This window comes from Marmota flaviventris, chromosome 17 (genome assembly GCF_047511675.1).
Source record: "Marmota flaviventris isolate mMarFla1 chromosome 17, mMarFla1.hap1, whole genome shotgun sequence".
In the NCBI taxonomy this organism is placed as follows: domain Eukaryota; kingdom Metazoa; phylum Chordata; class Mammalia; order Rodentia; family Sciuridae; genus Marmota; species Marmota flaviventris.
The window spans coordinates 67,070,942-67,083,789 of NC_092514.1; the positions used below are offsets into that span (position 1 = coordinate 67,070,942).

A 12,848-nucleotide genomic window follows, 5' to 3' on the forward strand; every position below is an offset into this window, starting at 1 on the left:
TGTACCCCCATGTTTACTGTGGTTTTCCCCATACATACCCAGCTGTGGCTAAGCTTAGTATGTGAATTAGGCCCATCAGAGATTAATAATGACTAATGATAAAATAGGACAACTCTAACAATATACTAACAGCTATGTGAATGCCCTCCCCCTCTCTTCTCTCCAAATAGGAATTTTCCATTTAGTGCTCTCAGGCCAAGGTTGATTGTGCATATCACATGGAATGAAGTGAAACCACTGGAGTTCGATCCCTAGTACCAGGGAAGCAATCAATAAAGTGAAACCATGGATAAGGGGGCTACTGCACAGGACAACAGGGCAGCTCAGGAGGCACAGTGACGAAGGCAGGTTCACGATATCAGCAGCACCTGTGCAGTGGGTCAGGAGGACAGAGCTCCCGAAGTGGACCTTACAAAGGTGAGCAGGACGTGGGCAGCAGAAATTGGAATGGAGGGTGGGTGTCCCAGCAGGAGCAGGGGCTCAGAATAGGCACCAGCAAGCGGGAATGAGAAACCTCCCCCTGCCCCTGGCCCAGAGCTCTCTAGAGCACAGCTGGACAGATCCTCAGGGAGGGCTGCACCTCAGACCAGCCTGTCCACACCCTAGCCAGTGCCCAGAGAAAAAGAGCGCCCCAACTGACCTGCTTCCCCTCAATTTAACTGACTTGGTCATGTCCTCATTTTTCTCCTTTCATTTAACGAAATAGCACCCCAACACCCTACAGCCCATGACAATGAACTTCAGGAAGGGCCTTTTATCATTCAAAGGTGAACCCCAGGGTCCCACATCCCCTGTGGAGTTTCTTTCTCTCCCAACTGAAGGATTTGGGGCAACACAGTGACCTCTCTGAATCTCCTTCCTCCATCATAAAAATAGGGACCAAGATAGTACATATCCCACTAACAGATGTGCTTTTGTAATCTCATGGAATCTAATTAAGTAACTGCACAAGAACATTTTATAAGAAGAAATATGTATATCACATATGTATAAAGATAGGTTGAATATCTCTTATCCAAATGCTGGGACCAGAAGTGTTTGGGATTTCAGATTTCTTTTTTTTTTTCTGGGGGGGGGGGTGCGGTTTCAGACATACTGCAATGTCTTAGGGTGGGACCCAAGTAAATACACACATGAAATTCATTTAGGTTTCATTTACCCCTCATGTATATAGTTGTATATATGGTGCACATATACACCCTGTGCAAATACCAGAAGGTGATTTTATATAGTATTTTAATAACTTTGTGCACAAAACAAGTTTCGACATGGACTTTTCCACTTGTGGTATCCATCATGTTCATGCTCAAAATGTTTCAGATTCCGAAGCATTCGAGATTTCTGATTTTGCCGCTTACCTCTGTAAGCATAAAGATGTATGCTTTATAAGGAGACACACATGTTAGTTGTTATCATCATTAATAGTAGCAGACTGAGCACTGTAATCCCAGCTACCCACGAGGCTGAGGCAGGGGGATTACCACTTTGAGGCCAGCCTGGGCAACTTAGCAGGATCCCATCTCAAAACAAAACATCAGCAGCATTCATACGATTAATGTATTTTTGAAACTTTGTATGCACTGCCATGGTCAGATGCCCAGGAATAATAACCCAGTTTTGTTTCTCAAACAAAAACAGGTACTTCTTGAGCACCCAGGCAGTGCCCCGGCACTGTAGGGGATACAGCAAGGTAAAAGGCATACTCCCAGCCCTTGGGGAGTTGCAGAGACAAGTATGTGAAAATCAAGAGGGCAGGCACCATGGCTCACATCTACAGACTCAGCATTCAGGAGGTTGAGATGGAAGATCGCTTAAGCCCAGGAGTTTGAGACCAGCCTGAACAACATAAGGAGACCCTGTCTTGAGAATAAAGAATCAACAAATATAAAAGCAAAGAGTCTGGATGCAGAGAGAGCTCAGTTCAAATCCCTGCCCCAGTTAAGATGCTAGAGGCCTTAGGTAAATTCCACTAAGACTCATTTGTGTAAAATGGAGATTACGACAGCATCTACATTATCATAGGGATGTTGTTAAGATTAAATGAAATTAAGCATTTAAAGCATTTAGGACCAAGCTATGCATGAAGTAAGTATTTATGAGATTCCAACCACAGACTAAATTATACACCAAGAAATAAGAAGGCACTGATGGGCGTAACAGCCAGGAGAGGAGGATGGTGTGGTGCCCTCCAAGGGCGCGTGGCGTCGAGAGGCCTGAGCTTCAGGTGAAAGGGTGGATTGGGAATCCTTGCACACCGTGGGTGGGAGGGAAACTGATGTGACCACTGTGGGAAGTAGTTTGGATACACCTCCAAAATAACAGAAAGAGATTCAACAGTCCTGCCTCTGGGCATAGATCCCAAAGAACTGAAATCAGGACTAGAAGAAGGGTCTGCCCTCCGTGTTCACTGCAAAAGCTGAGGTGTGGAAACCACCTAAGTGCCCGCAGATAAATGGACAAAGATAACTTAGACAGAGACACATAAGAAGAAAATTCTGCCATACACAATATGCATGAACTGTGGGTCATTACAGTTCATGAAATGAGCCAGACTAGAAGACAAATGCCTCCTGGTCCAACTTTATGAGGTCCCTTAAAAACAGACAAATTCCCAGAATGGTGTTTGCCAGGGGCTAGTGGGAAAGGGAATGAGAACTTGCTAATCAATGGATATAAAAATCTCAGTTATGACAAATAAGTTCTAGAAATCTGCTGTACAATATAATACTTGAAGTTAATAATGCTGTACTGTACATTTAAAATTTATTAAAAGGGTAGATCTCCTGCTAAGTGGTCTTACCACAATAAAATGAAATTGAAATTAAAATTTAAAAAGAGAGACTGACCCAGCTGTATGCAAGGTAAAGGTCATTCCAGGAAGCCCTGAATTGCAAACACTCTCCCTGTGTCTTTCCTCTTCCCTATACAGTCTACTCCTTCCTGCACCTGGAAGGCTTCTTGCCTTTCCAGGAGTGTAGGACAAGGTCCCAACTCAAGGCTGAGGGGTGGGATTTACTAGTTCCGTCTTTGATGCAAAACCAGCATTTGCTTTTGAACCCAAATCTCTAAGAAATGGGCTGAGATCAGGTCACAATCAAGACCGCTCCCAGGCACAGAGTGACTCAGCCGGCTAGCAAGACCCAAGCAGCATCAGGGACTCCCTGAGCAAGACAGACTGCAGGCTTCATCTGCAGGCTGTCCTGGCTCACGGAATTGTCTGGAATGGAGGATGTTCATTTCAGATCCACTGGAACTTATAGCCCTTAGCCTTCTGCAAGGTCAGAGCTTGTCACAGTCTGGAGCCATGGTTCAGACATGAGGGGTGGCAGGAGACAGAGAAGCAAAGAGACAGGTGGGTGCTGCAGAGAGGCCGGGAGGCTGCTGCCCCTGGGGATGGCCAGGGGAGATAGTGGACTAAAAGCCCATATAAATCTGAGGGCTGTGGAAGTGACTTTGCTTAGAGTTCTTAGCCAACAATGCATCTTGGATTTATGTATTCCAAGAAGTCCTGGATTTTCTAATGTCAAACTTCAAGACTCCCCTCTCTCATATTAGATGCCAGAAGAAACGCTGTATTCATTTTAAATATTTTTATTAGGTGAAACAACAGCATTTTGTGGAAATAGGGGGCCCATATGGAATCCCACCTTGTAAGTTAGAAACCTGAGATTCTCAAAAGTCAGAGTTGATTCTTTGTCTTTGCATTTAAAAAAAAAATTATTATAAAGGGTTCGAAAATAACTTTCAGAGGAGGAATAATGAGAGTTATTTTAAAAACACAATGAGAGGAGTCAGATTTCTTTCTAGCAGGTGTGTCACCCTTCACAGAAAGAAGGAGCTGTGTGGGAGGGGGCCTCACATGGACCTTGGGAACATTTTGAGGGAGTTCAGCATGCTGAGTTTCCAATCAATTTTCTTTTTTTTTTTTTTTAATATTTTTTAGTTGTCAATGGACCTTTATTTAATTTATTTAAATGCAGTGCTGAGGATCAAACCCTGTGCCTCACAAATGCTCTGCAAGTGCTCTACCACTGAGCCACAACCCCAGCCCCCTCCAATCAATTTTCTTCAGACTTTTCTTGATGCAAATTCTTGTGAGTGGTCTCTTCAATCACCTGAGCAGGAAATGGCAGGATTCTAACTCATGGCACTGAGAGATGCTGTCATACACTGAATTGTGTCCGCCCCCAGCCCCTTCAAGTTTATATTGTGAAATCCTTACCCCCAGTACCTCAGAATGTGACTGTTCGGGGACAAAGAGTCTTTAAGGTGAAATGAGGTCATGTGGACGGCCCTAATCCTATATGGGTTTGGGAGGCACTAGTAGGAAAGATGACATGAAGACTCAGAGAAAACAGGCCAAGGAGAGAATCCTCAGAATAAAACAACCCTACCACAACTTGCTCTCAGACTTCCAGCCTCCATAACTGTGAGAAAATAAATTTCTGTTGTTTAAGCCACCCAGCCTGTGGTGCTTTGTTATGGCAACCTGAGCTGACTGATACAGACTCTTTTCTATCCTGAATCAGAAAAATCCCTTCCCCTCACAAAGAACACAAACTCAGTTGCTTCCCATGTTGTTCAGAAAGCCTTGCCTTTCTTCTCCAAACTGCTGCAAACTTTCCTACCAGCCTACTATGACCTGCGGGGCATCCCTCTGGAGATGAGAGTGAGCCACAGCCTTCCCCGCCCTTGAACATCAGTGCCCCTCTTCCAAGCCACATCAGCTCCCAGCTCCTCACGAGATGAAGAATCAGCCCCATCGTGTTCCCAGGCAACACATAAATGCCGCACAATCAGACTACCACCGAGCCCCGTCAGGCCCTGCATTGGGTGTGGGGGGTGGAGGGGGAGATATCAGCCCCACAGTTCTTCTCTTGGATGCGTGACTGCAGGTGTGCCTGGGACCCTGACATCGTGAAGGGATCAGAAACGCTGGCTTTGACATCCCACCCACCAGGCCCACGCTGCTCCACGAATTAAGAAGCTGTCACTCACTGCAGAATATCTCAGGGGCTGGAATTTTCCTTTAAGCTGGAGAAGGTTCCCAGGGGAACAATAATAATCATGACTTCCCCATATCGAGATGGGGGAGGTGACCTCACAACAGCTGTTGTTCTAACAGGAGGGTGAGCTCTTTCTAATAAACCCAGCCACAAGGAGTCAGTGGCCAGCCCACCCCAGCCTGCACCATGCCGTGGCCCCTGTGTGATGACCCCAGCCAACAACAGTGATGGGTGACTTCCAGGGACTGTGCTTTTATATTTCACACATCTCTTTTCTGCCCATTAAATCCGGCCTTATGAATGTCTGTTAACCCCCTCCTGGACCGTCAGGTTCTGGGTCTTCACTGGCACCTGCCTCCAACCTCCAGCATGTCCCCTGGCCCGGGGGCCCTCAACCACAGCCCCACCAACATTTTCAGCAGGATCACTTTTTGCTTAGGGGCTGTTCAGTGCATTGTTGGATGTTGGCATCTCTGGTCTCTACCCACTAGATGCCAATAAAAGCCCCAGTTGTAATAATCCCCCAGTGCATCTACACATTGCCAAATGTCCTCAAGGAATGTCATCTTTGTTGCACTTCAAACCGCCTGGGAAGCTTTCTTTCAAAGACCAATGCTTGCCGGGTGCAGTGGGGCATACCTGGAATCCCAGCAACTCGGGAGGCTGAAACAGGAGGATTGTAAGTTCAAGATCAGACTCAGCAAGTCTGATATTGAGGCCCTAAGCAACTGGGCAAGAATCTGTCTCAAAAAAATAATAATAATAAAAAGGACTGGGGGTGTAACTCAGTTGTAAAGCGCCCTGGGTTCATCTCCAGTACCAAAAAAAAGAAAAATTGCTTAAGCCCCACCCCAGGCCAGGCCAACGTAATCTGAAACTCTAAGGACTGTGACTTGATATTGACATTTTTAAAGGTACATCCAGAGTTGGAAAGCCTCACACTGTCTCATCAGAATTATCCTTCTCGAATGTGAATCACCTCATCATATTCATCCCTGGTTGACATCAGAGAGCTTCTTGTTAAACACATAGAGCACCAAATCCTCAGCATGTCATAAGAAGCACTTCAGTTCTAGGCCCTTCTCACCTACCAGCCCTGCTGTCCACCAAACCCAAACACTTCTTCTGCCCTCTCTGGGTCAGCACTCCTGACCGCTGAGCAGCCTCCAAAACGACCAGACTATTTCACATGTTTTGTGTTTTGTACCTGCCTAAAATGTCACTCATCTTCCCATTCTCCTGCCAAAAACAAAAGACTCGTTTTTCATAACTCAGCTCCGTTGCAGGTCCCCCCGAGAAACCTGCCCTGATTCCCACCCCACCCCCCAGGTGGAGCTGACCTCTACCCCTTGATGGAGCCTCCAACAGTGTTTGCCATGGTGCATGGAACGTGTTTTTCTCCTAATTTACACATCTGTCTGTCTCCAGAGACTCTAACCTCCTTGGTATCCTAACACTGGGACATCAGTGCTCCATTATCTACACTGAATGATACAAGCAAGTGATACCACTTTCTTCCCAGGTGGTCAGTGTTCCTCTTCAGCAAAATATTCAGTATTCCTCCTTCCCAAGCAAAAAGAGGAGGAGGAGGAGGAGGAGGAGGAGGAGGAGAGAAATGGAGCCACACAGGAAAGTCAAATCATCTCACAAGGCTTCTTTCTCCAAAACAGTCAGTCCTATAGTGAATCCCGGTAACTGGAACCCGCTGGGACGTGGTCCAGGACCAGAACTAAAGCCCACGGTGCTGGAGCCACAAGAGTCCACTCAGCTGTGTCATCAGTCCCCTGTGTGTCCTCAGCTAAACCCCCAGCAATGCGCCTGGGCAGGCTGGCCCTCCATCTCTTCCCACCACATCCTAAACCAGCCCAGGCATCACAGGTGGGCAGCGTCTGGGCTGAGGGGCAGTCTCCCCCGCATGGAGTATGAGGTGAGCACACAAAGCAAGAGCCTTAGGAATCGCAGAGGGAAGGGCCCTTGACCAGCTCCACTCTCCCCAGTGTGAGACACAGCCATGTCCTGGGTAGCTGGAGTTGGGGGAGGCACAGGAGACCTTGAGTGAACTCTCCTAGCTCAGGAAAAAAGAAGACATCCCTTCCATCCTCTTATTCACACCAGGAGTCTTCTTAATTTGCCAATCTGTCAAAAAGCAAACCACCTTCAAAAGTTTCCAAGGGCACTGTGGTCCCCTCTGTCTCACCTACCTTTCCACACTCCTCTCCCCTTCCCTCCAAACTCCATCCATTACTGAACAACCATCCTCAAACCCACCAGATTTCCTGAGCCTCCCTGCCTCGGCCCATGCTGTTCCCTCTCCTGGAACATCCTTCCCCCTCTCTGCTTGGAACGCCCTCCTATATGTTCTTCAGTCCTCACTCTGTGTCCCCCAGACACACTGAGCCAGGTCTTCCCACAGACACCACACTCTGACCCACATCATGGGGAATTTCACAGCACTGGATCACTATGGGGACAGATGGTGGCCAGTCCTGTATTTTTTCCTGGTTCCATCACTTTGTGACTGTATGACTGGCAAGTGGCTTAACTTCTCCAAGTCTCAGCTTCTTCCTCCATAGAACAGTGACCCTCCCCACTGTCTGAGGGAACAGATGAGAGGAGGAATGTGAGTCCTCTGCCAGGAACACGCACAGGCTTTGAACCGGTGGAGAATGACACTGCACCCAAGGCACATTTCAGGCTTCTCCAGAAGGCTAGATGTCACCTCCAGAAGGTGGACAGAGTGTGACAACTGTCCTGGGATGCCCAGGCTAGTGCATTGCTAAGAATCCCCTGGCACAGGCTCCCAACACCTGTCTTGCAGCCTTTTGCCCTGCTCTCGCTTTAGGAAATCCGTGATGTGATCAAGGGACTCAATATATGCAGCAGACAGGGTTGTTGATGGCATGAGGCAAAGAAAACAAAAATATACTGGAGGTGGGACAGGGTCTGTAGGCACAAAGAAGGAAGTCACTCTGCTGAAGGGTCAACAGAACCTGCCTTCAGAGAGGAGTGGCTGGGAGTGGGGCATGAGAAGAGGAGGAGAGGGAGGTTGGCAGAGGGGAGATAGGACTTAGAGGGGGCTGGTACATGAAGGGGCATGGGACAGACTCCCAGAGAGCAGGGGAAGTCACTGAGTCAAGAGCCCCTGAGAAGCATCCTAAACTCTCCTGGTCTTCCACTCCTGGCGGTGGAGGGCAGGGGGGGGGGAAGCTGGAGCAGGGGGCGAGAGCAGCGTCATGAGTGGCCACACTGAGAAGGGTGGACGGAATCCTGAGCGTGGGAAGCCACTTAGGGTTTTGGGTGAAGGAGATCATCGTTGGTTTGGGAAAGGAAAACAGTGGTTGTATGCCATGAAGGAAGGGTACATCGAGTGGAAAGGGAAAAGTGGGGTGAGAGCAGAGGCCAGGGTGGAGGAAGGAGACGAGGGTGGAGGAGGGGAGGCTGGGGTGAAGAAGGGGAGGCTGAAAGCAAGACACCAGGTAAAGAGAGAAGAATCTACTAGATTCTCTTCCATCTTGATGGAAAAGAATGCCCAAGATTCAATAAAAGCAAGCTGAACGTCTCCAGAAAATTATTCTCTGAGTCCCCAAGTCACAGCTGCCCTGCCTGGGAGAAGAAAGCCGTCCTGGGATAAAACCCAGAAGATGGTGTTAGGCTCTCATACACTAGACTTGGGCAGTTTCTTTGGCTTTGAGAAACTGGCATCTGTGATACTGGCTTTTTGGTTCTTTTCCGGCAGGACAACATTCAGCCACCCTCAGTGGACAGAGCGTGGCAACTGTCCTGGTGTGCCCAGGATTGTCCAGGCTTTAACACATTTAGCAAATCGAAACGGTTGGTCACTGACTACGACAATTTGCTTAGCTCCTGGGGCTCAGGGCAGGGCCCAGCTTGTCAAAAGCATTCAGCTAATTCTACTCAACAGGATAAGCCTAAGAGGATGGACACCACACGGCGAAAAGTGGCTGTGCTTCGGAAGGGCAGACGGTGACCTGGGACCTAATCCTCTGTCGATCTCTTCCCACACTCGATATCTCAAAAGCCCAGAACAAAACGAACCACTTCATCCCCAAACACATCACTCTCCAAGTGCTCTCCACCACCACGCCCTCCGTGTCCATCCAGAATGGACACCCTGTGCCTGGTCACTTGGTCTGAGAAAGCATTTACAACAGACGGGACAAGGTTGTGATGTTGCTGCCAGCCACTATCAGAGGGAGATTCAAGTGCCCATCCACAAATGAGGGCTCTCTTCACATTGTAAACAGGGTGGCCTTGATCCTACCGATCACATCATTTTCATCGTCTATGTATACACACAAACATACTTATTTTATAATACTGCAGTTTAGGATCAGAAAAACATGGCCAAAAGACATGTTGATTTATCATCCGGATGTCTTACAACAATACCGGCAGGTTGTGTCAAACCTCACAGCCTCAGCTGAACTGCCTCTGGCACCCTCCTCTCCGAGTAACAGGTTGTTTCCAGCCTCCGGCAGACCATCATAGCTGGCTTCAGATTCTCCACTACAAACAGTTTCCACGAAACCCTCATTATTATAGTCTTCAAAAGCAACACACAAAGCAAATAAGTCATTTCATACAATCTAGCGGCGCGAACCGCCCAAAAGGGATGCCCAGCACATCCTCGGACTCTCCCCAGACTCGGACCCCGCCCACCTGCCAGGGCCCAGGTGTGGGCACCCGGGTTACCTTTTGGAGAAATGCCATCCTCGGCCTGTACTGCTGGCCCTGGTGTCGGATCGTCATCCTGGACCCTGGATGGATCTACCACCACAACACAAATGGGAGAGAAGAGGGAAAGCCCCAAGTTAGCAAGCCAGCCTGGCCCGCCCAGCCTGGGCGTCGACCGTGATGCGCGGGGCGGGGAGCGCGCAGAGCTCCGGCTGCCGCCCGCGGCCCCTCGACTCTCCCTCGCACCCGCCGACTTGCAAAGCAGCTGGAATCCGCGCCAGCCAATCAGCGAGCGGCGCCGCGGGCTCATTAGCATGCGCTGCGAGGGCGCGCACCTGCCACCAGGGGGCGGCGTCCGGTCCTACCTGTACCCCCGCGGAGCCTCAGGTGAGACCTCAGGAGGGAGCCTTTTAACCTGGGCGAGTTACGTACAAAAGTGAGAGAAAATCCTCATCAATAAAGTGTGGTGGAAACACAGGCTTTCCTGCACCCTCTTTGCCCCTAAGCAGCTAGGCAACCTTGGGCAACTTCTTTAAATCTCCAAGAATCAATATCGTCATGAGAAAAGTAAAATTTTTTAAATGAGGTAATAATATCCAATAGAAAGATTCCCCTACCTGTCAATGGAGAAATGTATAACACAGTGCTTGGCCCTAAACAAATGTTTGTTTGTTTGTTTTTTGGTTTGTTTATTTGTTTTTGTTTTTGTTTTGGGGGGGGCAGGATGGGGGGAGATCAGTAATGATGACTTATTGACACAAAATAACAGGAATTTGTAAAATGATGGCTAAAATATAGAAGTGAAGAAGAGAGAGAAAGGCTGTAGTGCCTACTGACCCAGTTGTCTAGCCTTGGGAAAATTATATTTTACTTCTTTGATTCTTGGTGTTGGGCTGGTTTGTTTGTCCATTTTTAAGTAAACTTTTAATTTTTGAAGCATTTTTAGATTTGCCACAAAATTGAGCAGAAGGGTGTAGTATAAAGATTTCCCATATATTCTCTCCCCGGACATTCATGGTTTCCTTCTTTATCAACATCCCTACCTAGAGTGGTACGATTGTTACAATTGACGAACCTAAAATGATGCATAATTATTTTAGTGTTTTCATCTCTAGAAAAATAAAAGGTTAAAGACCCTAAGTAACCAAGACCCTTCAGCTTTGTCATATAAAGCCCTTTGTCCTATTTACACTGGGTGAGTGGACACTAAGTGTAGCAATAAAATGTTTAACTTGGAAGAATAGAGCTTTGCCTTAGGAAGGCACAGTCAGCCAATGACCTTTTAAAGTAGAGGTTGTTATCCATTTTTTTTTCCTTTCAGGTAATATTTACCTTAATGATTTGATGAGCACTATAGACATTCTCTCAGGAAGACGTGCACACATTCGGCACTGACTCAGGGTTGCAGACAATCTCAAGGGGTTTGTGGTTTGTTCCCTGTGGAGCCTTTCCAGTAGCCCCTGATTCAGAGCCTCCAATGCAGAGGACCTGGATGCTGCAGGGGTCTATCTGTGCAGATGAGGTCTCAGAGGTCTGGGAAGTATGTTCACGGAGCAAATTTGTGCCTAATGTCATACAGAACATGCGCAAGCAGACAGTCCCTGAGGTTCCTTCAGCTTCAACACACCTTAATCCTTTAATTCCTAAGAAGAGAGAAGATGATAAGGGACTTTCCTGATACGAAGGATGAGAAAACATAAATTATTCAGGAGCAAAGAGGGGCAAAAATACAAGGAGTTTTGCTCAGTAATGGGATAGGAGAGATCTCAGAAGGCCTGCCACAGTCCTGCCTACCTCTTCTATAGTGCTCTGCTCTTCAAGCAACCATGTTTTGTGGGACCCACCCTTAGGGATACTGGACATGTAACCCTGAGGTCAGTTCCTGGCCCATGATATGGCTAAGATGTGGATCCAAAAAGCTTAGGTGAACTTGCTAGATTATTACCTTCACAAATGTCAAGTCAAGCCAGAGAGATGTAAAGTCAGGGCCAAAGAAGCCAAGGTAAAAATGCAAGCTGAAGTTAGGAAACCGCAGATGTAAGATGGGTAGAGGGGGCCAATCAGAAAAGGGAAGCAGCTGGGCACCGAGCACCGTGGTGCACATCCGTAATTTCAGCAGCTCAGGAGGGGGAGGCAGAAGAACCTCAAGTTCAAGGCCAACCTCAACAACTTAGCAAGACCCGAAGCAACTTAAAGAGACCCTGTCTCAACATAAAAAGGGCTGGGGATGGCTCAGTGGTAAAATGACCCTGGGTTCAATCCCCGGTGGTGGTAGTAGTAGTAGTAGAAGAGGGGGAGGAGGAGGAGAAAAGGGAAGCAAATAAATTGCACAAGCCAAGAGCAGCCAAGCTAAGCTGGGTCAGAACCCTTCCAAGACTAAGGGCATCTTCCTATCTGAGTCTCTTTGTCTTGCAACTAAAAGGGCCCAGTGTATAATGTGGTGGTAAAGGTTTAGGAAGTGTCCTGGAAGTGGGGTGGGGATGGATATCATTACCATATTTATTTTAAACAGCAAACACTGTATGCCAAGCATTGTGCTAGAGTCTGGAATTCAAAGTAGAATACGACCCAGTCCTCACCAAGGACCTCATCTGGTGGGCACGGTGGAGAGAATACTTGCACAAAAAAAATGGCATAAAACAAAATCTGATGGGGATCCAGACGACACAATACAAGGCTTTGTAGAAGAGTACCCTCATCCAGGCTGAGTGGAGGACAAGATCAGGGAGGCTTCCTGGAGGAGGGGTCTTGAAGGAAGATGGGGAGCTAACCAGGTGAGAGGGCACACAAAGTTACCCTACAGACAACAGCAACCAGAAAAGGGGCAGAGGCAAGGATCAGAAGGCCTGGAAGGTGGGGACAAGGGTTCGCTGGACACCAGCCCACAATAGTGGTGCCGTTTGGAGAGGCTGGGTGTGGGGTTAGAGAGGAAAGGACGTGAGAGAACTTGCCAGAGTGACAGAAATGCTCTACTCTTGACAAGAGCAAATTCACCTCCACAGGTAGATTGTGTGTCAAAACTCATTCAGCTGTACTGTTAAAATCAGAGCATGTCATTATGTATAAACCACGCCTCGGTCAACTTTACCTTGCAATAAGGCAGAGGGCACAGTACTAACTTCCAGTCCTGTGACTCAGATGAGCACA

General features: G+C 47.8%; 1 protein-coding gene across 1 annotated transcript in view; it reads right to left on the reverse strand.

Moving 5' to 3' along the window:
• The window catches only part of Rgs9 (regulator of G protein signaling 9), a 61,405-nt gene extending 51,586 nt beyond the window's left edge, over window positions 1-9,819 (reverse strand). The window contains exon 1 of the mRNA XM_027946266.3: window positions 9,720-9,819. Coding sequence (XP_027802067.1) covers window positions 9,720-9,776 — 57 coding nt within the window. The 5' untranslated portion in view covers window positions 9,777-9,819. The remainder of the gene's footprint in view (window positions 1-9,719) is intronic.
• Between the last annotated feature and the right edge of the window lie 3,029 nt (window positions 9,820-12,848).